This window comes from Salvelinus sp. IW2-2015, linkage group LG13 (assembly GCF_002910315.2).
Source record: "Salvelinus sp. IW2-2015 linkage group LG13, ASM291031v2, whole genome shotgun sequence".
Classification (NCBI taxonomy): domain Eukaryota; kingdom Metazoa; phylum Chordata; class Actinopteri; order Salmoniformes; family Salmonidae; genus Salvelinus; species Salvelinus sp. IW2-2015.
The window spans coordinates 15,424,107-15,452,030 of record NC_036853.1 but is presented as its reverse complement, the minus strand read 5'-3'; the positions used below and the strand labels follow the sequence as shown (position 1 = coordinate 15,452,030).

At 42.2% G+C, this 27,924-nt stretch overlaps 2 protein-coding genes and 1 pseudogene across 6 annotated transcripts; all 3 read right to left on the bottom strand.

Moving 5' to 3' along the window:
• Nucleotides 1-205: 205 nt before the first annotated feature.
• Nucleotides 206-10,903, bottom strand: LOC111971359 (retinal Mueller cells isomerohydrolase). Of its 4 annotated transcripts, XM_023998100.3 has the most exons (14): nt 10,776-10,901; nt 10,329-10,411; nt 10,050-10,200; nt 8,533-8,640; nt 8,270-8,411; nt 8,029-8,176; nt 7,846-7,927; nt 7,621-7,753; nt 7,333-7,472; nt 7,115-7,244; nt 6,883-6,997; nt 6,643-6,737; nt 6,413-6,524; nt 206-4,144 (listed from the first exon to the last, which is right to left on the bottom strand). In XM_023998100.3, the coding sequence occupies exons 1-14, from the start codon at nt 10,784-10,786 to the stop codon at nt 3,996-3,998; spliced, it is 1,599 nt and encodes a 532-aa protein (XP_023853868.1). In that variant the 5' UTR covers nt 10,787-10,901; the 3' UTR covers nt 206-3,995. The 4 variants fall into 4 exon arrangements, with proteins under 4 accessions (XP_023853868.1, XP_023853869.1, XP_023853870.1 ...); XM_023998101.3 differs by lacking the exon at nt 10,776-10,901 and having other exon boundaries at nt 10,325-10,410; XM_023998102.3 differs by lacking the exons at nt 10,329-10,411; nt 10,776-10,901 and having other exon boundaries at nt 9,994-10,083.
• An 800-nt stretch (nt 10,904-11,703) lies between these two features.
• Nucleotides 11,704-26,338, bottom strand: LOC111971424 (DEP domain-containing protein 1A-like). Of its 2 annotated transcripts, none has more exons than XM_023998194.2 (11): nt 25,118-26,338; nt 22,101-22,366; nt 21,809-21,947; nt 19,563-19,681; nt 19,346-19,476; nt 18,987-19,034; nt 18,734-18,871; nt 13,325-13,497; nt 13,037-13,213; nt 12,728-12,910; nt 11,704-12,540 (listed from the first exon to the last, which is right to left on the bottom strand). In XM_023998194.2, exons 1-11 carry the CDS (start codon nt 25,193-25,195, stop codon nt 12,514-12,516), a joined length of 1,479 nt encoding a protein of 492 aa, XP_023853962.1. In that variant the 5' UTR covers nt 25,196-26,338; the 3' UTR covers nt 11,704-12,513. The 2 variants fall into 2 exon arrangements, with proteins under 2 accessions (XP_023853962.1, XP_023853961.1); XM_023998193.2 differs by having other exon boundaries at nt 11,704-12,589; nt 25,118-25,680.
• Nucleotides 14,359-17,871, bottom strand: LOC139028560 (DEP domain-containing protein 1A-like; annotated as a pseudogene).
• Nucleotides 26,339-27,924: the final 1,586 nt, after the last annotated feature.

Below are 27,924 nucleotides of genomic sequence, written 5' to 3'. Positions count from 1 at the left end.
CTTTAAGATGCAGGATTATTGAATGCCACTTAGTAGGTTAATTAAAAAAATAGAATTGAAAATCTTTTCAGAGTGGAAATCCTAATCAGTTTACACATGCCCATTCCATTTTTTTCTTCATTCTCATCAGGTTGAGTAATTGCCTGAAAAGTCAAACAGGAATACCAGCGCCCCAAAGACAAATTAAGTACGCCATTACTCTGTGTGAAGCTGCCTCACTGGTTTTTATTTTAAACAATTGCCTTTATCAGAAGTATAATGTTAAATCTCTATTTGACATAACACCTTTATAGAGGAACTAATTACCTAAACAATGTGTACCATCACACACAAAATACATATTTGAGATTTGTAATGTAATAACACTATCAATGCGATTTTGTTTATTTGTATAAAAGTAGCAGAATACATTAGTAAATACAAGTTGAAACATGTACCATAGAAATCTCAAATAAGTCTAGTCTAAATTCGTACTATGCGGTGCAAACAGAACATGGTTCCATTATAGCTAATGAGCACTAGGCCTCTAAGTCAGAGTCCAACACAGTTTCAGGGTCAAGGTTAAGACAAACTCAGCAAAAAAAGAAACGTCCCCTCACTGTCAACTGTGTTTATTTTCAGCAAACTTAACATGTAAATATTTATATGAACATGAGATTCAACAACCGACAAACTGAACAAGTTCCACAGACATGTGACTAACAGAAATTGAATAATGTGTCCATGAACAAAGGGGGTGTCAAAATCAAAAGTAACAGTCAGTATCTGGTGTGGCCACCAGCTGCATTAAGTACTGCTGTGTATCTCCTCATGGACTGCACCAGATTTGCCAGTTCTTGCTGTGAGATGTTTCCCCACTCTTCCACCAAGGCACCTGCAAGTTCCCGGACATTTTTGGGGGGAATGGCCCTAGCCCTCACCCTCCGATCCAACAAGTCCCAGACATGCTCAATGGAATTGAGATCCGGGCTCTTCGCTGGCTATGGCAGAACACTGACATTCCTGTCTTGCAGGAAATCACGCACAGAACAAGCAGTATGGCTGGTGGCATTGTCATGCTAGAGGGTCATGTCAGGATGAGCCTGCAGGAAGGGTACCATATGAGGGAGGAGGATGTCTTCCCTGTAACGCACAGCGTTGAGATTGCCTGCAATGGCAACAAGCTCAGTTCGATGATGCTGTGACACACCGCCCCAGACCATGATGGACCCTCCACCAAATCGATCCAATCGACCATCACCCCTGGTGAGACAAAACCGCGACTCGTCAGTGAAGAGCACTTTTTGCCAGTCCTGTCTGGTACAGTGACGGTGGGTTTGTGCCAATAGGCGACGTTGTTGCCGGTGATGTCTGGTGAGGACCTGCCTTACAACAGGCCTACAAGCCCTCGGTCCAGCCTCTCACGGACAGTCTGAGCACTGATGGAGGGATTGTGCGTTCCTGGTGTAACTCGGGGAGTTGTTGTTGCCATCCTGTACCTGTCCTGCAGGTGTGATGTTCGGATGTACCGATCCTGTGCAGGTGCTGTTACACGTGGTCTGCCACTGCGAGGACGATCAGCTGTCCGTTCCGTCTCCCAGTAGCGCTGTCTTAGGCGTCTCACAGTACGGACATTGCAATTTATTGCCCTGGCCACATCTGCAGTCCTCATGCCTCCTTGCAGCATGCCTAAGGCACATTCACGCAGATGACTAGGGACCCTGGGCATCTTTCTTTTGGTATTTTTCCAGAGTCCGTAGAAAGGCCTCTTTAGTGTCCTAAGTTTTCATAACTGTGACCTTAATTGCCTACCGTCTGTAAGCTGTTAGTGTCTTAACGACCGTTCCAAAGGTGCATGTTTTCTAATTGTTTGTGGTTCATTGAACAAGCATGGGAAAGTGTTTATACCCTTTTACAATTTAGATCTGTGAAGTTATTTGGATTTTTATGAAATCTCTTTGAAAGACAGGGTCCTGAAAAAGGAACGTTTCTTTTTTTGCTGAGTTTACATTAAGCAAATGAACAGGCTACATGATCGCACAGTACATTCCATAGGCAACACCAGCGATGCCTCAACAAATAGATACTCAAATGACAATGCACTTGAAAAGTATTCAGACCCCTTGACTTTTTCCACATTGTTACGTTACAACCTTATTCTAAAATGGATTAATTGTTTTTTCCCCCACCTCAATCTACGCACAATACCCCTTTTGGATTCGGGGTTAAACTTGGAACATTGTTATACTCAGAAGTATAGGAACATTAGTTACAAAAGAGAAATGCGGGGTGCCATAATGAAGCTTGGGAGGGGCTGAGTGCAGGGAAAACAATCGCATGTGACAGTACTGATAAGGGGAGACACCGTTAAAGGCTCATATCACTTAGTTCCCTGCTTAGCAAGAATGATGCAATGTTTAGCGATAAGGAGGAGACTCCACCCAAAGTGGGGTATGAATACCACCACGGGGGAAGCCATGTCTGAGTCTGAATTACAGCTGTATCGACCCTTTGGGAAGAATTAAACTTGGCTAAGCTTCTCTAGTGTCCTTGAGTTATTTACTCTGAGAATTAGAACCTAACACCCCATAATGACAAAGCAAAAACCGGTTTGTAGAAATTGTTGCAATTTAAAAAAAACTGAAATATCACAAGTATAAGTAGTCAGACCCTTTACTCAGTACTTTGTTGAAGCACCTTTGGCAGCGATTACAGCCTTGAGTCTTCTTGGCATGACGTTACAAGCTTGGCACACCTGTATTTTGAGAGTTTCTCCCATTCTTCTCTGCCGATCCTCTCAAGCTCTGTCAGGTTGGATGGGGAGCGTTGCTGCACAGCTATTATCAGGTCTCTCCAAAGATGTTTGATATGATAAGTCCGGGCTCAGGCTGGGCCACTCAAGGACATTCAAAGAAGCCCCGAAGCCACTCCTGCGTTGTCTTGACTGTGTGCTTAGGGTTGTTGTCCTGTTGCGCTCTGGAGCAGGTTTTCATCAAGGATCTCTGTACTTTGCCTCGATCCTGACTAGTCTTCCAGTCCCTGCTGCTGAAAAACATACCCACATCATGCTTCTACCGCACTTCATCGTAGGGATGGTGCCAGGTTTCCTCCAGATGTGACACTTGGCATTCAGGCCTAAGAGTTCAATCTTGTTTCTCATGGTCTGAGAGTACTTTAGGTGCCTTTTGGCAAACTCCAAGCGGCCTGTCATGTGCCTTTTACTGAGGAGTGGCTTCCGTCTGGCCACTCTACCATAAAGGCCTGATTGGTGGTGTGCTGCAGAGATGTTTGTCCTTCTGGAAGGTTCTCCCATCGCCACAGAGGAACTTTAGAGCTCTGTCCGAGTGACCATCGGGTTCTTGGTCACCTTCCTGACCAAGGCCCTTCTCCCCCGATTCATCCGTTTGGCCGAGCAGCCAGCTCTAGGAAGTCTTGGTGGTTCCAAACTTCTTCCATTAAAGAATGATGGAGGCCACTGTGTTCTTGGTTACCTTCAATGCTGCAGACAGTTTTTGGTACCCTTCCCCAGATCTGCGCCTCAACACAATCCTGTCTCGGAGCTCTCAGAACAATTCCTTCCATCTCATGGCTTAGTTTGTGCTGTGACAAGCACCGTCAACTGTGTAACCTTAGGTAGACAGGTGTGTGCCTTTCCAAATCATGGCCAATCAATTGAATTTACCACAGTTGGACTCCAATCAAATGCAGAAACATCAAGGATGATCAATGGAAACAGGAGCTCAATTTCAAATCTTATAGCAAAATGTAAATATTTTTGTAAATCAGGTATTTGTATTTTGATTAATACATTTGCAATAATGTCTAAAATATGTCACTTGGTCATTATGGGGTATTGTGTGTAGATTGAACTTAGATTGGCTGTAACAAAATGTGGAAAAAGAGAAGGTGTCTGAATAATTTTCAAATGCACTGTAACTAGATGTCTTATGTAAAGTATAATCCCAACAAAGGTTTTAGTATTATGATTGTTCTGTAGATGTGTTGAGAAAGTAGTCCTAAGGCTTGTACATTCCATGGAAGGTGACAGGGATGATAACCTCCACCTCAGCCCGTGCTATCTCTGTCAGATCTCTGGCATTGAGGATGAGGAGGTACCCTGGCCTCTGGTCTGCTCCAGGGTTCACCACGATGCTCAACAACACCCCTAGCAGGAGGAAAAGAGAGCAGTATCACAACCACAAAATCAGAAGTGTGCGAGAGAGGCATACCTACATTTGTATTTCAAGTTGTATACTACCGGTATGTCAGCATTTTACATCACACTAAGGTGAATCCTACTGATGTGTTCTGACTTATAAACCTGAAATATTGTTAAATCATCAGGTATCCTATGGAAAGGAGAAGGGCCACAGTCTGGTTTCTAAAACAGAAGTTAATGGTTATCTGTAGGAGGAACGTATATGGTTGCGGTCACTGATAAGGGTGGAGAGCTGTGGATTAGTGAGGAATGGGGGCCGAGTTTAGTTCAGGTCCCATTAAGCGAGAAGGAACAGTTTATTACCCACATCACTTAACTTCCTGCCTAGCAATAAATATGTAATATTTAGAGGGAAGGAGGAGATTTCACCCATATTGTGGGCTGGAGATAGATACACAAATACAGTTGAAGTCGGAAGTTTACATACACTTAGGTTGGAGTCATTAAAACTTGTTTTTCAACCACTCCACACTTTTCTTGTTAACAAACTATAGTTTTGGTATGTCGGTTAGGATATTACTTTGTGCCTGACAAGTAATTTTTCCAACAATTATTTACAGATTATTTCACTATCACAATTCCAGTGGGTCAGAAGTTTACATACACTAATAAACAGCTTGGAAAATTCCCGAAAAAATGTCATGGCTTTAGAAGCTTCTGATAGGCTAATTGACATAATTTTAGTCAATTGGAGGTGTACCTGTGGATGTATTTCAAGGCCTACCTTCAAACTCAGTACCTCTTTGCTTGACATCATGGGAAAATCCAAAGAAATCAGCCAAGACCTCAGAAATAAACATTGTAGACCTTCACAAGTCTGGTTCATCCTTGGGAGCATTTTCCAAACACCTGAAGGTACCACGTTCATCTGTACAAACAATAGTACGCAAGTATAAACACCATGGGAACACTCAGCCGTCATACCGCTCAGGAAGGAGACGCGTTCTGTCTCCTAGAGATGAACATACTTTGATGCGAAAAGTGCAAATCAATCCCAGAACAACAGCAAAGGACCTTGTGAAGATGCTGGTTGAAACGGGTACAAAAGTATCTATAGCCACAGTAAAACGAGTCCTATATCGACATAACCTGAAAGGCCGCTCAGCAAGGAAGAAGCCACTGCTCCAAAACCGCCATAAAAAAGCCAGACTACGGTTTGCAACTGCACATGGGGACAAAGATCGTAATTTTTGTAGAAATATCCTCTGGTCTGATGAAACAAAAATATAACTTTTTGGCCATAATGACCATCGTTATGTTTGGAGGAAAAAGGGGGAGGCTTGCAAGCCGAAGAACACCATCCCAACCATGAAGCACGGGGCTGGCAGCATCATGTTGTGGGGATGCTTTGCTGCAGGATGGACTGGTGCACTTCACAAAATAGATGGCATCATGAGGAAGTAAAATTGTGGATATATTGAAGCAACATCTCCAGACATCAGTCAGGAAGTTCAAGCTTGGTCGCAAATGGGTCTTCCAAATGGACACTGACCCCAAGCATACTTCCAAAGTTGTGGCAAAATGGCTTAAGGACAACAAAATCAAGGTATTGAGTGGCCATCACAAAGCCCTGACCTCAATCTTATAGAAAATTTGAAAAAGCGTGTGCGAGCAAGGAGGCCTAAACCTGACTCAGTTACACCAGCTCTGTCAGGAGGAATGGCCAAAATTCACCCAACTTATTGTGGGAAGCTTGTGGAAGGCTACCCGAAACATTTGACCCAAGTTTAAATTGTTTAAGGCAATGCTACCAAATACTAATTGAGTGTGTATGTAAACTTCTGAGCCACTGGGAATGTGATGAAAGAAATAAAAGCTGAAATAAATCTCTACTACTATTCTGACATTTCACATTCTTAAAATAAAGTGGTGATCCAAACTGACCTAAAACAGGGAATTTTTACAAGGATTAAATGCCAGGAATTGTGAAAACTGAGTTGAAATGAATTTGGCTAAGGTGTATGTAAACTTCCGACTTCAACTGTATATACACACACACACACTTGTGCTGGTGGGAACATGTCTGTCTGTTCAGCTGTCTGACACATTTAGTGAATAAACTTGGTTTGAGCTTTTATAGTTGTCCGGCAGTTTTTATACTGTTATTTTGAACCTAACACTGCTTAGGTATGGTAATTCATGCCACCTGATCCAGGTGAAATGTTAGACAACAGATTGTGATATTATAGAATCGCCTAAAACCCTTCTGTTTACCGTCATCTTCCTCCACAGAGTCTGGGGTCTGCACAAAGATGGGTTCTGAGGGGTACGAGTCTGGCTCCTGCCACACCCACGTCTCCTTGGTCTTCACGTTCAGTTTGCAAATCTGGAGCAGGACACAATCAAACTCACTCCCTGAATGACTATCATCAGGTTAGTTTAATCATAAACCTAATCAGAGTTGGATAATGTACTACTAGTTCTCGTCTGTGTGCTATACTTACCCTGTCAGGGATGAAGTGGTTCAGACCCAGTCCATAGGCATAGCTGTAGTTCTTCCCAGAGAACTTACTGTAGTTGATCTGAGGGAACTCAAATGCTGCAATGATAAAGGATTTTCAATGACTGATTCTACCGAATAAGGAAAATCTTACGACATGAAAGAACAGATAGTTAGTGGCATTAGATGGTATAAGAATAGGGGAACCATCAAAGTTAAATGAAACACGCTGTGTGTGGGTTACCTTGTCGTGGTCCAGAGAACAGAACCTCAGGCTCCAACCAGATGGTTCCATCACTGCGCATCACTGCAGTGGCTGTGGTGTACGGAAGGGATATCAGATTCTTCCCCTGTTTCTCCTGCAAGTACAAAAGGGAAAGACTTCACTGATATAGTCCTCTATCCTGAGATGATAACATCAAAGCAGTGATTACTACTTGTTTCAGAAATTACAAGAATAAGGGCACAAAGCTTACTCTGTGGACATCTATGGGCAGAACATATCGCCGGACCTCCGGTTGAGGTGCCCTCATAGCAGCTTTCTTCACTTCCTCCCAGTTCTCCCGCAGGTTGGCCAGATATAGGTAGTTGTAGACAAACTCATGACTGAAACCAAACAAAAGAAAGGGGCACTAGATAAGTGTCTGGTACATATGTTATTCTCAAGTCATTACAACAACTGGTCAATACCTACCCTTTCCAAGTGCACAGGTCAACAACGATGAAGCCATCATCCTCATAGCTGTTGATGTGATGGAAGAGATTGAAGGCAGAGGTCCTGAATTTATGCTCTATGTATTTAGCTGGGTCCTTCATAGCCAGATGGAACCATGTCTATATAAGAAAAATACTATTATCTGGTGATGAAGACATTTGTAATAGTGAGATTAATATAGTGCCAATATATCAATAATCAAAAGTGAAACGCTAACAGGCTTTGTATACAGTTAGAGAATAGTGGTCTACAAGTTTCTTTACTTACACCCATGGTTTCGTTTGACTCAAAGCAATCCATGTAATTTGTGCCCCAGAGGCTCCAAGCAGTCAAGAATTTTAGAAGGTTGATCTTTATTGGAGTCTCAACAAAGACAAAGTAGTTTTCTGTCATTCCAAAGCTGATGGACGACACAGAAAAAGCATTGAAATAAATGTAATAAGCACGAATGTTCCAATATAGAATGTGAACTCAATCAACGATGTCACTAACCTATGAACATACGAGGGCTTGAATCTCTCACTGCTGGGTAGCTGCACAAGAACCTTGGACTTCGCAATGGGATCTGACTTGTCTGAAAACAAGCATCAGAAAAAGACAGACAAGACCCAATGCACTTAATTTAGGGACATCTCACTTCAAGAAAATAGTCTCAATGCTGTATGCAGAACTAACCTTTCTGTGTGGGAGGAATTTTGACAATGTTGTAGGCCAATGACATGTTCTTCCCAAAACAGTTCCCAAGGTTGTACACCGTTCCATCACTTTCAATGTGTGGATGAGCCGTCACCCCATTGACCGAGAGGTAATCACACAGGTCCACCTGGAGAAACAGTTTGAGAGACTTCTCCTTTGTGACGTACGACAGATCTTATGTTCAATCTATCTGATGTTAGCCAGGGTGAGCAGCACATACCTTTTTCAGAGTCTCCAGTGTGTCTGGGTCAACTTTGGTGATGTAGTTGGTTTCTGTGCAGGCATAGAAATCCTCACCAACAGGGTACACATTCACTAAGCAATTATCTGTCACCTCAATCCCTTTGAAGTAGGTGAAAAACCTACAAAGACAGAAGAAAAGGGTTTATGAAATGAGGAAAGCATGGATAATTTATGTAATGCCTAATAACTGAATTGTGAGGACATTGTTTTACTTTATCATAAAATTAGAGCAAATCAGACCTTGAGAAAATATTTTTGCAGGGGTCTGGGTAGGCTGCTGTTCCAAACTCAGTGATGACCACTCTTTTCTCTGTCATGGCTCGCACATAGGCATCTGTTTTGACAAATCTACAGAGGAACATAAGGGTTAACTTAACAGTCTAAGCCTTGTCATTTTTGGCCTTACTACCTTATTTGCCCATCCAAACGCAATGAACAACAGTCCCCCCAAAAAATCAAAAGAAAGTTCGTTCTGAAGTGTCTGTCCTTTATCAGCGATATAAGATCAGGACATATTTATTTTTTTACATTTAGTGCTTATTTTTGGCACTAAACGGTCTCCATATATACACTGTACTTCCATTAATTTTTTCCCCACAACTGGTACCGGGGGACCTTCAGACGAGTCTTGTGAGCATCCTAGAGCAAAACAACATGTATGACACGTAGCCTAAACTGTTCACACGCTCCAGACAGAAGTTGGCAGATCAGCTGTACCCACTTCAGACATGTCCCAAGATGCTTGTGGAGGTCGTAAAGCAAACCGGAGAACACGATCGTTTTCGTGAGAGTCCCATTTGCGGACACTACAGACGATTTTGTAAGAGGACCAATTTCAAATCAAATCAATTTTCGGGATGTCTCATGGTCTGACAAACCCCGCTCTAGCTCTGTCACCGCAGATGCGGAAATGCGACTTTGGCGGATGCGGTGGATTGAGACGCATCCAATGCAAAAAAAATATAGCTCTAGCTAAAACTGATTTATGGGTATTTTTATTATGCCAATTAGATTTGCACGGGTGCGCGGACATCGACTCTGAAGTTTAAATAATACTGTGAAAATGATAATACCCTGTTAGTGTAAGAGTAGGTGGCGGGGAAGAAGGGGAAAAAACAACTTGGAATTTCAGCTTGTTTTGGAGGGATGGAATTTTGGCCTGCCTGGCGACATCACCAGGTGGTATAAATTAATTGACCAATAACAAAGACTTAAACCTCTGCCAATAACAGTCGTTTTCAGGATACATACGGTCTCTCCCCCATTAGGCTCGTCCAATTATGTCCCTCACGCAGACCACTCCCAGACAGTCCGAGCAAAATTCTTGCATGAGAAATTACTTTTTCAATTTAAACAGTCAAAAAAAACAGGTACTTAATTGTTAACTAGAAATGATTTGATAGAGATAAAAAAAAAACAGCTGCATTGGACCTTTAAAAACAATTAACATGTAGCTTGGAACATACAGATTGGTAATTGATAAGCCCACTTCTGTTTTAGCTTTCAGAAGCCTTTGAGAACAGAAGGTCTCTGTGCTTTAGTCACTGTTTTAATTAGAAACAGCCCACGCTGAGGTTGCCCAAAACATTCCAGTCACATTTATTGGCTGAGGGGAACATTTCACAAAACTCCACAACTACTACCAGTGTGTTACTGTAAAATTATTGCAAGCCCTCCTCCTCATAATATAGATTTCACCACCTTCAGTGTGTAAACGTGTTACGCATCATCACTGAAGTCCACACGCAGGGACTTACTTCCGATAGTAGGTCACATGGCCATTCTTTAGGTCAAACTTGTGCATGAGGGCCTGGCCATCAAAAAGGTGGTAGAAAGGTTCAGCCCCCACCTCGAACAGGCCGGGTCCCAGACGCAATAGACTGCCACTCAGCCATTCTGGAATCACACCTGAACACAGCATGAAATTATCCATGTTACCCTGTCGTGCTCAATTCTCACTCAGCCATGATAAAACACCAAACCTTCTTGCTTATAAACCAAAGGGGAGTGGAGTCTAAGACCTGTTCCTCACCTACCTACAACGATAGCAGGAATAGGTTCATTCAATTCTCCACACGTCTCAAATATTTTCTTGTACCCACCAGCCGGATGCTGAATTCTGAAAATTTAACAAAAGTTAAAATAAACATCCATTCACAAAAGCATAGGCTGCTGATCTGACTTTTCTGGCCCAACCTAAAAATCGAAATGAGGTACCTAATTCTGCCCTAAATGTGAAGTTTAACTTAATCAAAACTAATCTTTGACCAGAAAAAGAATGTGTTCAACTGCTTGACAATAGCGTGCAGTAAAACAGTAATGAGAAGGTACATTAAAAAAAAAAAACTTAGCACAACAGTTAATCAACAATTGACATACTCCTGTCAGTTATGCAACACGGAAAGTTACTCACCAACTTACTATATTCTTGTATGGGAAAGTTATGCGAAGCGAAGGAAAATGTACAAAAAGGAGTTACTCACCGACTAACCATTTTCCTTTAGAGAATAAACACGGCTTGTGTTGAGGAAGCCCAGTCTGAAATGCGGAGTGAGCAGCAGCCTTTATAGACAGTTCCATTCCCATGCAGAGCGCCGGGAGTCTGAGAACCTACCCCCAAACCAGAGGTCTCTGAAACAAAAGTTCCTTTGTGTCCAGACCATTCAGTTTCCAGTGAAGTTTAGCCCACTGCCACCACACAATTCTACCCCTTCAAGGAATTTCTCAGCCTAATTAAGACCAGAACCACATTTGCTAACCTGAGAGCCCCAAAAGGTTACAAGAGGGGCTAAACAACAAACACTTAACTGAAGTGAACAGGAACGTAATGCAGTTCATTATGCAATATCTTTGGTTTCAAATATTTGTTCTACACGTTTTGTCAGAGAAAGATGTTCCGACACTAGTTAACTAATTTGATGGAGTCCAGATGAAAACAAGTTTATATTTAATCAATATTCTCTGTAGGCACCCACACAGAGGGTGTTTGTTATGGATGAGTATGATTAATGCTGTCTTCCTTTTCTTCATCCTGATCTAGATGAATGAAGCTGTCAGTTGGTCAGACTTGGGTTGCAATGCACTTGGAATTGTAACAGATTTCTGCCACATCCTTCCAGGGATAGTGCAACGATACTGTGGAATTTGTGCATTTTAAAAAGTAATTAGTGATGCAAGGCAGTTATTCTGTCTGAGTAGCAACCATTGCTCTCTCGTCAGAACATTAAGCCATACATTTGCATAATTAGTAAGGAGAAAACATTTTGTTTTACAGTTGGACATTTTCCTAAGAATGTAGCATAAAACAGATTTTTGGCAAGGAAATAATACACAAAAGGTTATAACTGTTGTAATTGGCTCTTCCTTTGAGGTAAGTATACAGCCATAGAGGTATTCAGAAAATGCATCAAACGGATTCCAAAAGGTTTATTAATACTTCATCGATGGCATAAAAATATATAATATGGCAGGTATATATATTAACAATTGTATTGATTGGTCAAAGCTACCATTTGTTGAAAATGACAGAAAATAGTGCAAAACTTTTCTGTATCCCAAAAGGCTGAACATAACTTGCCAGGTAAGAAAATAGACAAATCCCAAGCCCAAAATATAAAATAAAGCAATTTGAGCTTAACTTTAAGAGAATGTATTGGAATAAAAAAAACATACATTAAATAAAAGAACTATAGAAAAGTGCAATGCCAAAATACACAGAAAAATGTGAAACATGGATACAAAATGTTATGAGCACTTCATACAAACCWAATGAACTAGGTAGACAAATCACACTTAGTAACAAATAATCGCTAAAAAAGCTCAAACGTTTAAAAGTTTGAATACTGTATACTCTGTCAATGGTAGTGTATGAATGTAGATCAATTGGAACATTGACAGAAAAACACCAAATCTAATCTTGGTTTGCTTTAGTCTCTTATTATACTCCATAAGATATCAAAGTAACTTCATTGGTGCACTAAAGATAACTACTGCAGTATTTTCAAAATAACATACACAAAAACACATTACTCAACATAAAATATGCATAATTCAATCATAAAGACAATTGTTATATAGTTGCAGTCTAAATTGGGAGGTGGTCTCACCTGTATATTCCTCCCACCTTTCATTTAGCTGCAAGAACAAAATGTACCTTCAGTTTCTAATACTAAAAGCTTGTGGTTTCTTCATACTTATCAGCAATGGTGGCTTGATCTTTGGTTAATCTTCAAAAAGCTGCGCCTCACTCTGTGGTTGGAAAATGGCAAGAGTAAATGTCTGGATACTGCCTCTGAAACTAATCATAGAAATATTTATTAGACTTTGATTCACTTTATATATTTTTTAACACCTTAGAATTTTAAATCATAAAGTGGAAACAAAGTTTGATGAAAAATATGAAAGCGTTCAGACAACATGCCATCTAACTTGTTACCTGCTTGAGCTTCTTCTTCCTGTCCTTCATCGACATGTTCTTGTCTTTGACCAGGCTCTCCAGTAGGTCAGCGATCGCAGCCTGGGACAAACTCAGCTTCTGCTCCTCAAACTCTTTGGTGCTGATCCGTCTACAAAAGGAGTAAACGGGCACAGGGGCACCAACAATGCCTGGGTATGTTATCTAGGGGAGGAAAGAAAACAGGCTCAAATCTCATACACATCAATGTAAACAGTTGAAAAAAAAAAGAAATCATAGAAAATTGATCATGGAAGCCTTATAAAAATAAAAGCGACAGTAGTACTGTACCTGCACTTTCCTGAGGTAGGCGATGTGGTCCTGGACTGCGTTCTGCAGATAGACAGGCACCTGGAGGATCTCCTGGTGATGATCCATGAGGAAGGAGACCAGTCTGGTGGCCAGCAGCTCATCCAGGTCCATCTCTTCCTTACAGCCCAGCACGCAGTGAGAGAACATATGCTCCATCTGAAAACGTAATGGGATTGAATAATGGAGTTGAAGACATGTTCATTTCATGCTCTTTTTAGGTTTACCATGTTCAGACCACGCATAATTGTAAAACCTGTTTCTCCTCACCAGTGTGTGTGTTGCTATGGCGTCATTGAACCGAGGCAGGTCCACGTTCTGACTCATCCGGGAGATCATTCTCATCAGCAGCTGGAGCTTCCTTCGACTGGCAGGAGGCAGCAACAGGGTGCAGAGCTGCAGAGCCTCAATGGCCACCTGCTCCAACTGAGACTGGAGGAGACCTTCACACACAGAATGGGTGTGTGAAGTTGGCCATTTGTACACATCAGATCACGATACACACAACCACTAGGACTTGAGGCTAATGAAATACATTCTAGTGACTGAAGCATCCGTGTGATTAACTGGAAGAAATACATGTATATTGCAATGGCAAAAAGCAATTGCTTCTCACTACAGTAATAACTACTTGTACAAGTTACTAAATGTAATATCTAGGCATAAGGAGMATCAAGGCAGACTTTAAACAGAGCAGTTTAAAGTTATGGAGAGCATCCATATGGATACATTTGAAATTCTTCCAGTGATAACCTTAAAGAACAATTAGATTCTCACCCCACATTAGTGAAAGCCCAATGAGTAATGTTAGTCAGGTGTTAAGACATGCAAAAGCACAACACACAAGCATTCAGTTAAGATGGCGCCGAAGAGGATGGCTGACGTTTTACATGCCCGTAACCAAATTATGCCATTTTGTTCCTTTTTTGAATTGTTCATAAATTATTTTATGTACCCTCGTCTTACCAGACGTAGCTTCTCTGTTCTCTTTGTCAATAACAGCTGGTGCTCGATATCTAATAAAGAAGTCTGGAGGTATTGCACCTTATGATAAGCTGTAGACCACACTATCTATATTATTCATAGCAGTATATTTACCACTACAGACCGATGCTGGCACTAAGACAGCACTCAACCAGCTCTATAAGGCCATAAGCAAACAAGAAAATATTCACCCAGAAGCTGCGCTCCTAGTGGCCGTGGACTTTAATGCTGGCAAACGTAAATCAGTTTTACCAAATTTTTACCAGCATATGCACCCAGAGGAAAAAAAAAAAAAAAAAAAAAAATAGACCAGCTTTACACAGAGATGCATACAAAGTGCTCCATTTGGAAAATCTGACCATAATTATATCCCCCTGATTCCTGCTTACAAGCAAAAACTAAAGCAGAAAGTACCAGTGACTCGCTCAATACGGAAGTGGTCAGATGACACGGATGCTACAGGACTGTTTTGCTAGCACAGACTGGAATATGTTCTGGGATTCATCCAATGGCATTGAGGAGTATACAACCTCAGTCATCGGCTTCATCAATAAGTGCATCGACGACGTCATCCCCATAGTGACCATACGTACATATCCCAACCAGAAGCCATGCATTACAAGCAACATCCACATCGAGCTGAAGGCTAGAGCTGCAGCTTTCAAGGAGCGGGACACTAATCTGGACGCCTATAAGAAATCCCGCTATTCCCTCAGACAAACCATCAAACAAGTAAAGTGTCAATACAGGATTAAGATTGAATCCTATTACACCGGCTCTGACACTCAGATGTGGCAGGGCTTGAAAACTATTACGGACTACAAAAGGGAAACCCAGACGCGAGCTGCCCAGTGACGCGAGCCTAGCAGATGAGCTAAATGCCTTTCATGCTCGCGTAGAGGCAAGCAACACTGAAGCATGCACGAGAGCACCAGCTGTTCTGGATGACTGTGTGATAACGCTCTCGGTAGCCGATGTGAGCAAGACCTTCAAAGCCACAGAGCCAGATGGATTACCAGGATGTGTAATCATAGAATGTGCAGACCAACTGGCAAGTATCTTCATTGGCATTTTCAACCTTTTCCTGTAATACCTACATGATTCAAGCAGACCACCATAGTCCCTGTGCCCAAGGAAGCGAAGGTAACCTGCCTAAATGATTTCCGCCTCGTAGCGCTCACGTCACTAGCCATGAAGTGCTTTGAAAGGTTGGTCATAGCTCACAACAGCATCCTCCCAGACACCCTAGACCCACTCTTATTCGCATACCGCCCCAACTGAGCCACAGATGACGCAATCTCAAATCGCACGCCACACTGCCCTTTCCCACCTGGACAAAAGGAACACCTGTGTGAGAATGCTGTTCATTGACTACAGCTCAGCGTTCAACACCATAGTGCCCACGAAGCGCATCACTAAGCTAAGGACCCTGGGACTAAACACCTCCCTCTGCAACTGGATCCTGGGACTTCCTGATGTGCCACCCCCAGGTGGTAAGGGTAGGCAACAACACATCTGCCAAGCTCATTCCCCCCAGGAGTGTGTACTATTTCCCTCCTGTACTCCCTGTTCACCCACGACTGCGTGGCCAAACACGACTCCAACACCATCCTTAAGTTTGGTTACAACAGTGGTAGGCCTGATCACCAACAACGATGAGACAGCCTATAGGGAGGTGGTCAGAGAACTGGCAGTGTGATGCCAGGACAACAACCTCTCCTTCAATATGAGCAAGACAAAGGAGCTGATCATGGACTACAGGAAAAGGCGGCTGAACAGGCCCCCATTAACATCAACGGGGCTGTAGTGGAGCGTTAAGTTCCTTGGTGTCGACATCACCAACAAGCTATTATGGTCCAAGCACACCATGAGTTGTGAAGAGGGCACGAAAAAAACCTTTGCCCCCTCAGGAGACACAGAAAATTTGGCATGGGTCCCCAGATCCTCAAAAAGTTCTACAGCTGCACCATCGAGAGCATCCTGACTGGTTGCATCACCGCCTGGTATGTCAACTGCTCGGCATCTGACCGTAAGGCGCTACAGAGGGTAGTGCGTACGTCCCAGTACATCACTGGGGCCAAGCTTCCTGCCATCCAGGACCTATATAATAGGCGGTGTTAGAGGAAAGCCCATAAAATTGTCAGAGACTCCAGTCACCCAAGCTATAGACTGTTTTCTCTGCTACCGCACTGCAAGCGGTACCGGAGCACCAAGTCTAGGACCAAAAGGCTCCTTAACAGCTTCTACCCCCAAGCCATAAGACTACTGAACAATTAATCAAATTGCCACCGGACTATTACATTGACACTCCCCCCTCCATTTGTTTTGTACACTGCTGCTACTCGTTGTTTATTATCTATGCAGTCACTTTCATCCCTACCTACATGTACAAATTAACTCAACTAACCTGTACCCCAACACACTGACGTGGTACCCCCTGTAAATAGCCCTGTTATTGTTACTTAAGTTTATTTGGTAAATATTTTCTTCTTCTTGAACTGCACTGTTGGTTAAGGGCTTGTAAGTAAGCATTTCACAGCAAAGTCTACACTTGTATTCGGCACGAGACATAAAGTTTGATTTGCAGACGCAGGCTTACTTTGCTCGGGACTCCGGTACCGTGCATAAGTGGACACCGAAGGCAGAGCAAGGGTCGGCCTAGACAGGTCCAGAGCTCTGACAGCGCCTGCTAACAGAGGGCTCTGGTTGGAGGTCCATGCTGCTGGCCCTCAAGTTGAACAGACTGGGGCCCCTCTTGCCAATAATGGAGTCTGGCTTCATGGTGATGTCTGCTATAGGGGCATTAACACCAAAACTGCTTAGCTATATCCAAACAGGTACCAATGCTCCTTGGGCATCTGACTGATGAGGGGTTGTCCATTGGTAGGGAGATGCCAATTCTGGCGCAGTGAGTGCTACCCTCTACTGACGTCACACCTGAACTGGTGTCAGAACTAGGAGGAGTTCCCATGGTGACAAAGCCTTGGGATTCAGAGTTAGGGCAGCTGTCTGGCTGAGAGTGTTTTACTCTGAGGTGGAGTGCTGTACTTGCTGCCATTGTTACTTTTGCAGGACGCCAGACTCTCTGAAGACTGGAACAACTTGAGTCAGGAGCATAAGTTGGAATCTGGCAATTCATCCAAGATTCTCTCCAGGGAACAGCTCCTGGGTCTGAGCCTAATGGACAAGGCTCCACTGCTCTCTGACCGGGACAGGCTCAGACTGCTGCCTTCAAGGACATCCTCAGAACTGTTCGGAAGGAGTTCTGGGGATTCCCAGAACTGGCCCTTCAGCCTGGCAGGCCCATCTGGGGGACCCTCCTGGTACAACCTGTCTTCAAAGCTGCAAACGTGGACTGGGCCATCGAGCTGAACACTTCTCTCATTGGTGAGTCGCCCTCATCAAAAGCCTCCTTCTGAATTAAGCTCAACAGCAGAGATTCGGTAGATTTGAATTGGTTAACAGCACTGTTCATGTGGGTTTTTTTTGTAGCTGGGCTCCTCTTGGTTTTTTCGCTTTCCTCAGTTTTAGGAGCCAAAATGTAGCCACATAAAACTAGCAAGGTACCAGACAAAAACAAAACTTGTGAAGCCGGCAGGACATAAACAAAAAAACACATTGGGGGGGGGGGGGGTAGGAGCCTAATTGGACACACGAGTTAGTAATAACACAAGTCACAGCGCAGTCGAGACATCCTCTGTTATGAGGCAAATAAACCAGTTGCAGTTTCATGCTGCTTGTATTAGATATGGTCAATCTTATTGTTCAACTGGAGATATGTCTCAAACAATATCTCATCCAAAATAAGTTTTTTTCCCCATTTACAGAGGCATTTCATAGAGAAGGATGTAAATGTAAAACACCATTCACATTACTCATATTAACTAATGTAAACCTGAGATGCGTCCTCTAATTTAGAAGTGACTGCAAATGTTAATAGCCAAGTTGCTAAAGATGGAGTGCAAATGACATTACAGGTGAATTTACCCTTTGCTAAGCCCACCCCGGAATTTGGGGCAACCAATGGCAGCACTCAAATGGATAGCAACGGTTTTCAAGTCAGACACCTCGGGGGGTGGAGTTCTTTAACAGTGAACCAAGAGCACTTGCTACTGTGATTCCTGAAATGCAGAGTCTGTTGGAGTATTCTTCCAATCTGAACTTTTGTTACATTGTTTGCTAGCTCTGCTGGTTAGCTAGCCCAGTCTCATAGACCACCATACATTGCCAATGCTAGCCAGCCACTCAATATAACTTGTTTTCTCTAAATGCATGTTAGCGAGCCAAGTTATGAATACAACTCCCATCTGCTGTCAACATCAGGGTATGATTTGAGCGCTCTAGCTAGTTAGCGCCATGCTGACAGTGAATTCAGAGCCATTCAATGGCTAGCCACACTACAAACATAATTATACCAGGTTCATGTGAAGCAATTGTAATGACAGTCCACCACAACATATCCCATTTCCTGATTAGCAAGGGGTAGTCGGTTTTTTAATACACAATGAAATTGAACAGAGTTTGAGCTCAACAGTAACCAAAGGGGGCAGGGCTTAGAGAAGGGTACATTTAAACCAGATTTTAGTAACACCTTAGGTTAGGGAGGAACAGAGAAACCATTGAAATTGAGTGTAATACAATTTCACCTTTAACAATAATGCATTCAATTCAAAAGCTTGCCAAATGTATACATACCCAAGATGTTGACAAACAACTTGTAGTATTCAGATGTGAGAATTGGCCGAGGGAGGCTATAGAAGTAGTCAGAGACCGTTTTAAACACATCCCTCTCAAACCAAGGATAGGATGGCTGGCTGGCATCATACTTAGGCCCTAGAATGGTATGGGTGATATTTGACATGTTGGTCTGAAACCAAAGCTCTCATATTGAGTCTTGTTTCGTATGAGGGGAAATATTCATACAATACAAACAAAAAAAGTAACTTACAGTTTGCAAGACCTTTCATTGCAGACAAAACCCAGTGTGGGAGGTCATCTGTGGGGAAAAAGCTTCAATGAGGTCTGGCGGGCCGCACTGAATTTGTTTACATTTCCTCGCCGTCGAAATTCGCAAATTAGGTCCCATTTATTGTTTTTGGAATTTAATGCTCTTTGACGGTCTAGCTTTCATTTCGGTGATTATTAGCGAGCTGGACACAGTCAAGAAACTATGAATGTATGTCCTTTATCATTTCTACACACCCGCGGGTCGGATTGGACCCCCTAGCGGGCTGGATCTGGCCTGCGGGCAGTATGTTTGATACCCCTGGTCTACACTGTGTAGACAGATACAAAAATCAGACCTACCCGTCTTATCCTCAAGTGTAACAACCCCATGCTTGTTCACATTGGTCATGTTGTACACAATGTTTTGAGGATTGACGTGTCTTGGATCCAAAACATCCTCAAGTGAGGTCAATCCCAATGTTTTCTGCAGGCTGAAAACATGAAATGGCAATGGATTAAGGATCTAATCATTCAAACTTTTGAGAAGGATTTAAAGTTATTTAAGAGTGGATCTTACTGTGTGAGAGTGATGCCTCTCCAAACGTCCTGGATATATTCCTCTGTTAGTACTCTGGGCTGTACCACTTCTATCACAGGCTCAGTCTCCATATCTTGTTTTGAGGGATCCACATTTTCCTGTGAAAAATAATAATGCATCTGTCAATTATGTAGACAAGTGAGGAAGTCATACCAGAGATACTGCGGTTGCCGGCTACCCATCCACAGCGCTCCGGCCAAACGAATGATAGAGGACTCGTGCTCAAAAGCTTGTTTAAACAGGAGAAGCTCCATTGAGGACTTCCACAATTTTAAATTATTCAACTGGGTGAGACTTCCTATGGATCTGATAATTCCATCCAGGTCATCAGGACGGATCAGCCAATGAATTACACTCGTGAGCAAACATTCCATATCTGCAGGTGGCAGTAAAATCGCCAAACTTGACTTTATACCTGTTCAAACACACTCCAGGTGGCAGTATGCACCATTTCAGTTTGTTTACCAACTCAGAAGTAGAAGAAAATGGACTACTTCAAAAATGGAGATGGCCTCAATGGCGCTGCCCGTGCGCTCAGACACCATAATGGGACAGATGCAGTCATTGATCATTCAACAGTCTGGATTTGCCTCCTTCCCTGACAACTTCTGGAATGCGAAACACTGACCGTTCTGATTGGTCCCGGAAACCAATGGGTTGGGCCATAACTGGCCTACATGATGACGTTATCAACTTTTATACTCATTCTCAGATGTTAAGAGACGATCCAATCGCTGATGAATTTGTTTTGTTTTGTGACTTCATGTACATGACCAAAAGTATGTGGACACCTGCTTGTCGAACATCTCATTCCAAAAATCATGTGCATTAATATGGAGTTGGTCCCCCCTTTGCTGCTATAACAGCCTCCACTCTTCAGGGAAGGCTTTCCACTAGATGTTGGAACATTGCTGCAGGGACTTGCTTCCATTCAGCCACAAGAGCATTAGTGAGGTCGGGCACGGATATTGGGTGACTAGGCCTGGCTCGCAGTCGGCGTTCCAATTCATCCATAAGGTGTTCGATTGGGTCAAGGTTCTGCAGGCAAGTCAACTTCTTCCACACTGATCAACAAACCATTTCTGTATGGACCTCGCTTTGTGCATGGAGGCAATGTCATGCTGAAACAGGTACGTAGTCAGTTGTACAACAATGCCTTCAACTGAAATGTGTCTTCTGCATTTAGCCCAACCCTTCTGAATCAGAGAGGTGCGGGGGGCTGCCTTAAATCGACATCCACGTCTTCGGTGCCCGGGGAACAGTGGGTTAACTGCCTTGCTCACGGGCAGAACGACAGATTTTTACCTTTCGGTTACTGGCCCAACGCTCTAACCACTAGGCTACCTGCCGCCCTCCCACAAACTGTTTTCCCACAAAAGTTGGAAGCACAGAATCATCTAGAATGTCATTGTATGCTGTAGAGTTAAGATTTCCCGTCACTGGAACTAAGGGGCCTAGTCCAACCATGAAAAACAGGTCCAGACCATTATTTCTTCTCCACCAACATTTACAGTTGGCACTATGCATTCGAGCAGGTAGCGTTCTCCTGGCATCCATCAAACCCAGATTTATCCTTTAAACTGCCAGATGGCAAAGCGTGATTCATCACTCCAGAGAGCACGTTTCCACTGCTCCAGAGTCCAATGGCTGCGAGCGTTATACTACTCCAGCCAACGCTTGGCACTGCGCCTGGTGATCTTAGGCTTGTGTACGGCTGCTCGGCTATGGAAACCCATTTCATGAAGCTCCTGACAGTTATTGTGCCGACGTTGCTTCCAGAGGCAGTTTGGAACTCGGTAGTGGGTGTTGCAACCGAGGACAGACGATTATTACGCGCTTCAGGATTCGGCAGTTCGGTTCTGTGAGCTTATGTGGCCGACCATTTTGCTGCCGAGACGTTTTCCACTTCACAATAACAGCACTCACAGTTGACCGGGGCAGCTCTAGCAGGGCAGAAATTTGAAGAACTGACTTATTGGCAAAGTGGCATCTTATTACAGTGCCACATTGAAAGTCACTGAGCTCTTCAGTAAGGCCATTCTACAGCCAATGTTTGTCTATGGAGATTGCATGGCTGTGTGCTCAATTTTATACACCCGTCAGCCACGGGTATGGCTGAAATAGGCAAATCCACTAATTTGAAGGAGTGTCCAGCGGAATTAAACTCAGGATGAGTCGTCAGGCTATAATAGGGGTACATTTATAACATCATCAACAGTACTTACTACAGTATCTTTGTCCAGTTTCTTGGAACTCCTACATTTGAAGAAGCCTTCCTTTTCCCTCATTGAGAAACTCTTCTTTACTGATGCAGGCCCTGACGCAAGTGGGCAATGGGGAATTCCCTTCAAAAGAGAAGGGAACCTAGGACATTCAAGGTGAAATACATTTGTGAAAACAAATCATATACACAGTAAGGAAAAGAGTCAGACAAATATCAAGTGAAGTGTATGCTTTGATATTGCATGTTTACAGATTCTACAATTCAAAAGAAACAACCCAAATAGATAAATTTACATGTAGAGATGGCAGTTGTCCTCTAAATCTTCTGAACCCCATCTGCCCTTTACATCCTCGATCACATGATTCTTGAGGAACTTCTTCAGCAGCTGGACAGTCTGTTGCCTGGTGACATCTGGTCCGAAGTTACTATTGTTCCTAAGCAGTTCATGCAACCAGTCGACAGCTGCCACAGCAGTAAAACAGTTCCCATACACTCTAAAGTGCTGCCGATGTTTTCGCAGAGGCATCCCTGCTCGGAAAAGCTTTTCAACTTCATTCCACTGCAAATGGAAAATGTAAATAGCTGTATGCATGCATGCCTACAGTACTTTCTAAATGATTAGCTAATTATCTGTAACATTGCATTTGGGTTAAAGTCCCAGTGCAGTCAAAAACGTGATTTGTGTGATATTAATTTTTACACACTAGGAGGTTGGAATGCTACTGTGAAAAAAATGCCGTTTTAGTGTAAGAGCTGTTTGAAAAGACTGAGTTTTGGCCTGCCTGGGGACATAAGTTAGTTAATAGACCAATAAGAAAAACAGTTCCAAAACTCTGCCTATAGGGCTCCGAAAAGACACGCCCCTCTTTCCACAATTTCGGTTCTGGAACTGACACTCACTCATTTATAGCATACTAATTTCAACAACATGTAGTCGCGTGTTTCCAAACATTGAATGTGTACAAAAATAATACACACATATATTTTTTTTAACCGATATGAAAGAAAAGTCAAGGCTATGTAGATACCAGAGTTAGTTGTCGTACAAACTACTCATCCTGCGAACACATGACGGCACTCAATAGCTGCTGTATCGTCCAATCACAGCAGATACAAGTCACTAAACCTGTTAGCGAACAGGTCATGTCACTTCATGTGTTCAACAACAAATCGTTGGACAATAGACTGCAAAGCTCATGCTAGTGTAGGTTTTGGTGTTCTTTGAAACAGAAACTGACAGTAAAAACATGATTTCTCAACACAGAGGTTGGAACTCTCATAACCGATGGGCACTACATCAACATACAAATTGTTTAGCAAAGGTCTACATTGCAGAGTAATATCGCTAATATTTGATATCACTACGGGTTTCGTGGATTGAGAATCCATGTCCGGAATCGCTCGTTGCAGCTCTAACAGCTAGTTTCCCCCTCCCCACTCAGACCACTCCCAGACAGTAATAGTACATTTTTATCGTAACCTTTATTTAACTAGGCAAGTCATTTAAGAACAAATTCTTATTCACAATGACAGCCTACCCTGGCCGACACTGGGCCAATAGTGCGCCGCCCTATGGGACTCTCAATCACAGCCAGATGTGATACAGCCTGGAATCGAAACAGGGACTGTAGTGCCTCTTGCACTGAGATGCAGTGCCTTAGACCATTTTAATTGAAAACAATCACAGTAAGGTACTTAATTGTTACTCAGAAATGATTTGATAGAGATAAAAACAGCTACATTGGACCTTTAAACTATGTAGTTAAGCTGATTAAGGAACATTCTAAAACATTGGCAAGCAAACAAACTATCGGGACAGAGGCATATACACAGTATACAAAACACCTTCCTAATATTGAGTATATTTGCCCTCAGAACAGCCTCAATTCATCAGGGCATGGACTTTACAAGGTGTTGAAAGCGTTCCCAATTAGCATGAAAATATTCCCCATGTAATGTACCCGCATGTCTAGAATGAGCATTATGATGCATTTACTTTACACTTCAACATTCTATGGCAGCCATGTTAGCTCCCCATTAACATTACATGGGAAATATTTAAACAATAATCTGGGTGGTTCGAGCCCTGAATGCTGATTTGCTGACAGCCTTGGTTTATCAGACCGTATACCACGGGTATGACAAAACATTTATTTGTAGTGTTCTAATTATATTAGTTTAGTTTATAATAGCAATAAAAGGTGCCCTCATGTTTCCCCAGAGAAAACAGTAAGGTAGAGTAAGTGAATATACTAAGACACCTTTGTTGGATTTGGGCTTTGTGACTTTCGGCTGTTCGGCTTGCCTCAAGAAAATTGTGTCCCCGAAGTTCGGGAGCCGAAGTCAACACCCCATCGTCCATGATTGGTCAACTGTAGTGATTCAACGAGACAATACTGTGCCAACCATCTTAGTTAGATGTAAAATTTCGCAACTAATATTTACGACAAAAACATACCAATTAATGACCGAATTCTTGAGTTACTTTAGATTAATTCGGACTATTTTGAGGAAGTGAATACTGCCTAGGATGTCTCATAATGGACAATCAGTACTGTTCGTTTTTTTTCTATTTTTCAAGCGTTATTTTAAGGGAGTATGGAAACACTCCCTTTAAGTTCGGCCGCCAGCCGAACTGAAACGTGCTGATATTTTCGGGGTTCGTGGTATTTGACCAATATACCACGGCTAATGTATCCAGGTAATCAGCGTTGCGTCATACGAAAGAACAACCCGTACGCTTCGAACACATCGACAACTCTTTGCATTTTGGTACACCAGAATTACATTAATTTCCAATGAAACGCTGCGTTTGCATTGCGTTCGGTGTGGTGCATACGGAACGTATGAGTCAAACTGTATGCTTTGACAGAAATGGTAGCAGAAAGTCAATGTCGAACTTTTATAGCATACATATCCGGATGATGTTGGTACTATTTGCGCAATGATACTGTCGGTGTGTTCGAAGCGTCAGCCATGGTAGATTGGCCACATACTACTACCCCCCGCCCCGCCGTATTGCTTGACTATGTAACTGCATGTTTAGAAATAAAACAATATTCAACATTCTAAAAGAACGCCTAATTATTCGTAAGGCTCTGTATCGAGAGCTTTACTGCTAATCCTAACATATTCTTGGCTCGGGGCTGTCTGGCTAAAAATTAAACATAAAAGACAGTTATTTTGCATTTTGAGTGATCTGCACAGATCTTAGTTAGCTACTTCCCAGTCAACTTGCAACATTATTTCACCACATTGTACTGGCTAGCAAGCTAACGGTTAAGTTAACTTCATAACAAGAAAAKATTACCAGTTTTGTCGCCCTGTAAGGACCGGGAGTGACATGCGAACTCATAATATTGAAGCTAGAAACGAAGACAATCAACATGCAAAAATACACATTGTCTTAGTTTGTTGCTAGCAGGGGCCAATTTGCCACATTCTCAACGGCGCCGAAATCACAGATCAAATTAAGGGTACACTGGCGTTCCACAATATTTAAATGATGAGCCTTGTTCTGGGGGCAGCTGATTGAACAACATTTGTCACGTGACTATCCATAGGCAGACAAATTAAATAAAACAGTACTGTACAAATAGGTGAGACCTTTGACAAGACTCATGAGTGATTATGCTAACACGGGCAACAATGTATCAAATCTCATCAGAGATTATCAAAATTAAATCATGTAGCAGTGAATTCTGAGAACCAGAATTTATAGTGAAACATTGAATGTAGACTGCCACCTGGTGCATGCACTATGATCCTACAACCAACAAAGCAGTACATACAGTAAGCCACTACAAGCTGTTGTTTTGGCTTAGTTTAGTTAACAACATTTAGTTATAGCCTAAACATACCTACAGTGAGCCAGTACTGTAAACATTAGCATATATAAACTATATGCCTGCAGGAATAACTTATTGAATGACATGTTACCATTCATGACACATTCAGTAACTGATCACAAACAGTCTGGTAGTTACTGTTCTTTGATGTTTTATTTATTTAACTAGGCATGTCAGTTAAGAACAAATTCTTATTTCCCCCAGCCAAACCCAGACAACACTGGGCATCCCAATCACAGCCAGATGTGATGCTGCCTGGATTTCAACCAGGTACTGCAGTGACACTGGAATGCAGTGTCTTAGACCACTGTGCCACTCGGGAGCCCAAGTTAGATGTGATTGGCATCCAACTTTGGTACTGAGTTTTTTTTTTGTCTAAACTGTCTACAATAAAGCTGTTCATTAAAAGCTGCAGGCTAAATTCTGCAGATGGTCATAAATATTGCATTGGAAATGAAAACTCCACTATTGAAAGAAGGAAGAAAATGAGGTGTTAAAGGCCCTGTACAGTCAAACGTGATTTTCCTGTGTTTTATATATATTTCCACACTATGAAGTTGGCATAAGACCTGATTTCAAATGCATGTGTATTTGAGTATCTGTTATTAAAAATATTTTTTTCTGTCTATTTGAGTATTTTCAATTACACAACCCAAAATCAGTACAGTTATGAGTATTTTATTTTATTTATTTATTTATATTTAACCTTCATTTAACTAGGCAAGTCAGTTAAGAACAAATTCTTATTGACAATGACGGCCTACATTTTAATGGTTATTTGTAGAAACCAAATAGTTGATGAAATTGTATTTAATAGGATTTTCAAATACCTGGGTTAAATGCATGGGAATGTATTGGAGTCAGTGTATTACAATTTTTCAAATACATGAACATTTTCACCTACTTGTCTTTTCAAATAATATAGATATGAATACTTTCTTCGAAATGTATGAGTAATGTATGTAGCAATCCCAGTAAGGTACTTCATTGTTATCCAGAAATTATTTGACATTGAGATTAAAATGGCTGTATTGGAATTTTAAGAAATGGGCTTTAGGCAACAGATCTGCTGAGCTGAAAGCGTACTAGTGTGGTTCTCTCTGATCAGATCTTCGGAGGAGGCAGCTTCAGAACTACATACAGTCCCTCCTGCTGAGTTGTGCAGGACAGGAACCTCTAATACTATCATCTCATCACCGAGGGCCTCCATTATCCAGGGTTACTGCCTGGTTCCCGTAGACAAGTCCTCCCTTGTCTAATAGTAATATTATTCTACAACTTAACTCTGGATTCTAATCATATTGTAGACAAGTCCTCCCTTGTCTAATAGTAATATTATTCTACAACTTAACTCTGGATTCTAATCATATTCTGCAATATTTAATTATTGGCGCACCTTTCCTCAGGACATGGGAAAGGTAGTAACACAGCAGGGAACTGTCGTGTGGGAATAACAACTGTAATCGTGTGTATAAAGCCATAGAATATCTTTACCCCTGTGTAATATCAGGATAACAATATGTTATTTGGGTATTATGGTAATAATTTGTTGTTGCATAGATCTTCGTAAAACCTTTGAAAAACAATATGATGAGGGTGGGGAGAGTTTGACAGATGGGTGGAAAATAAAGCAAGTCGCTCTACTTTGTATAACAAAAGGCCTGGGTTAGTTAAATTACAGTGTAAATCATCTAATGAGGCCCTCTCCTTTTCTCTTTAGGAATGTTTCTGAACATTGCTTCTAACATTTTCTAATGAATGTGTATAGCAATTTTGACTTGTTTTTTCTTTTCCTTCTTTTTTGCAAAATAGCACAAAGAAAAGAGTGATATTATATAAATGGTTTTCTCTAGGCTCATAACAACCACCTCCTGCTGTATGTTATCCAGTTAGGCATTGCTGTGACACAAAATATGAAAGTAAATAAAAGGAGATTAGATACACATGGTCAAAAAAAGGTTAGGGTAGTGCTTTAGATTTGCTAATGTCAGTACTGATTGTAAGATATATTACTCACTGCAACCATCCCCCACAAGCCACCAGACTCTCTTTAGCAGTGATTTAGATCTGCAGCAGAGCACAGTCTACTGCAGTAAGAGAGGTATATGACATAAGTGAAGGCAGGGGCGGAATTAAGGCGTCCCCATGCTTCCCAGCCGAAACAGTTCCTCCATATATTATGACGACATTTTGTGACGTTTTTGTTCATTTTGGGCACACAACATTTTTTCTGGAGGCAACCCGAAGTTCGGGGGCGAAGTCTACGCAC

Excerpts from the sequence above, each read along its gene's own strand:
- LOC111971359 (XM_023998100.3), bottom strand. Across the intron at positions 7,473-7,620 it reads AGTCAAACGAAACCATGGGT|ACATGGTTCCATCTGGCTAT; the intron begins GTAAGTAAAGAA and ends TTTCTTATATAG. Across the intron at positions 7,245-7,332 it reads GACCTGTGCACTTGGAAAGG|TCATGAGTTTGTCTACAACT; the intron begins GTAGGTATTGAC and ends GTTTGGTTTCAG.
- LOC111971424 (XM_023998193.2), bottom strand. The coding sequence starts at position 25,195 with ATGTTGATTGTCTTCGTTTCTAGCTTCAATATTATGAGTTCGCATGTC. Across the intron at positions 19,477-19,562 it reads AGAGGCATCACTCTCACACA|CCTGCAGAAAACATTGGGAT; the intron begins GTAAGATCCACT and ends TCATGTTTTCAG. Across the intron at positions 19,035-19,345 it reads TACACTTGAGGATAAGACGG|ATGACCTCCCACACTGGGTT; the intron begins GTAGGTCTGATT and ends TTTTCCCCACAG.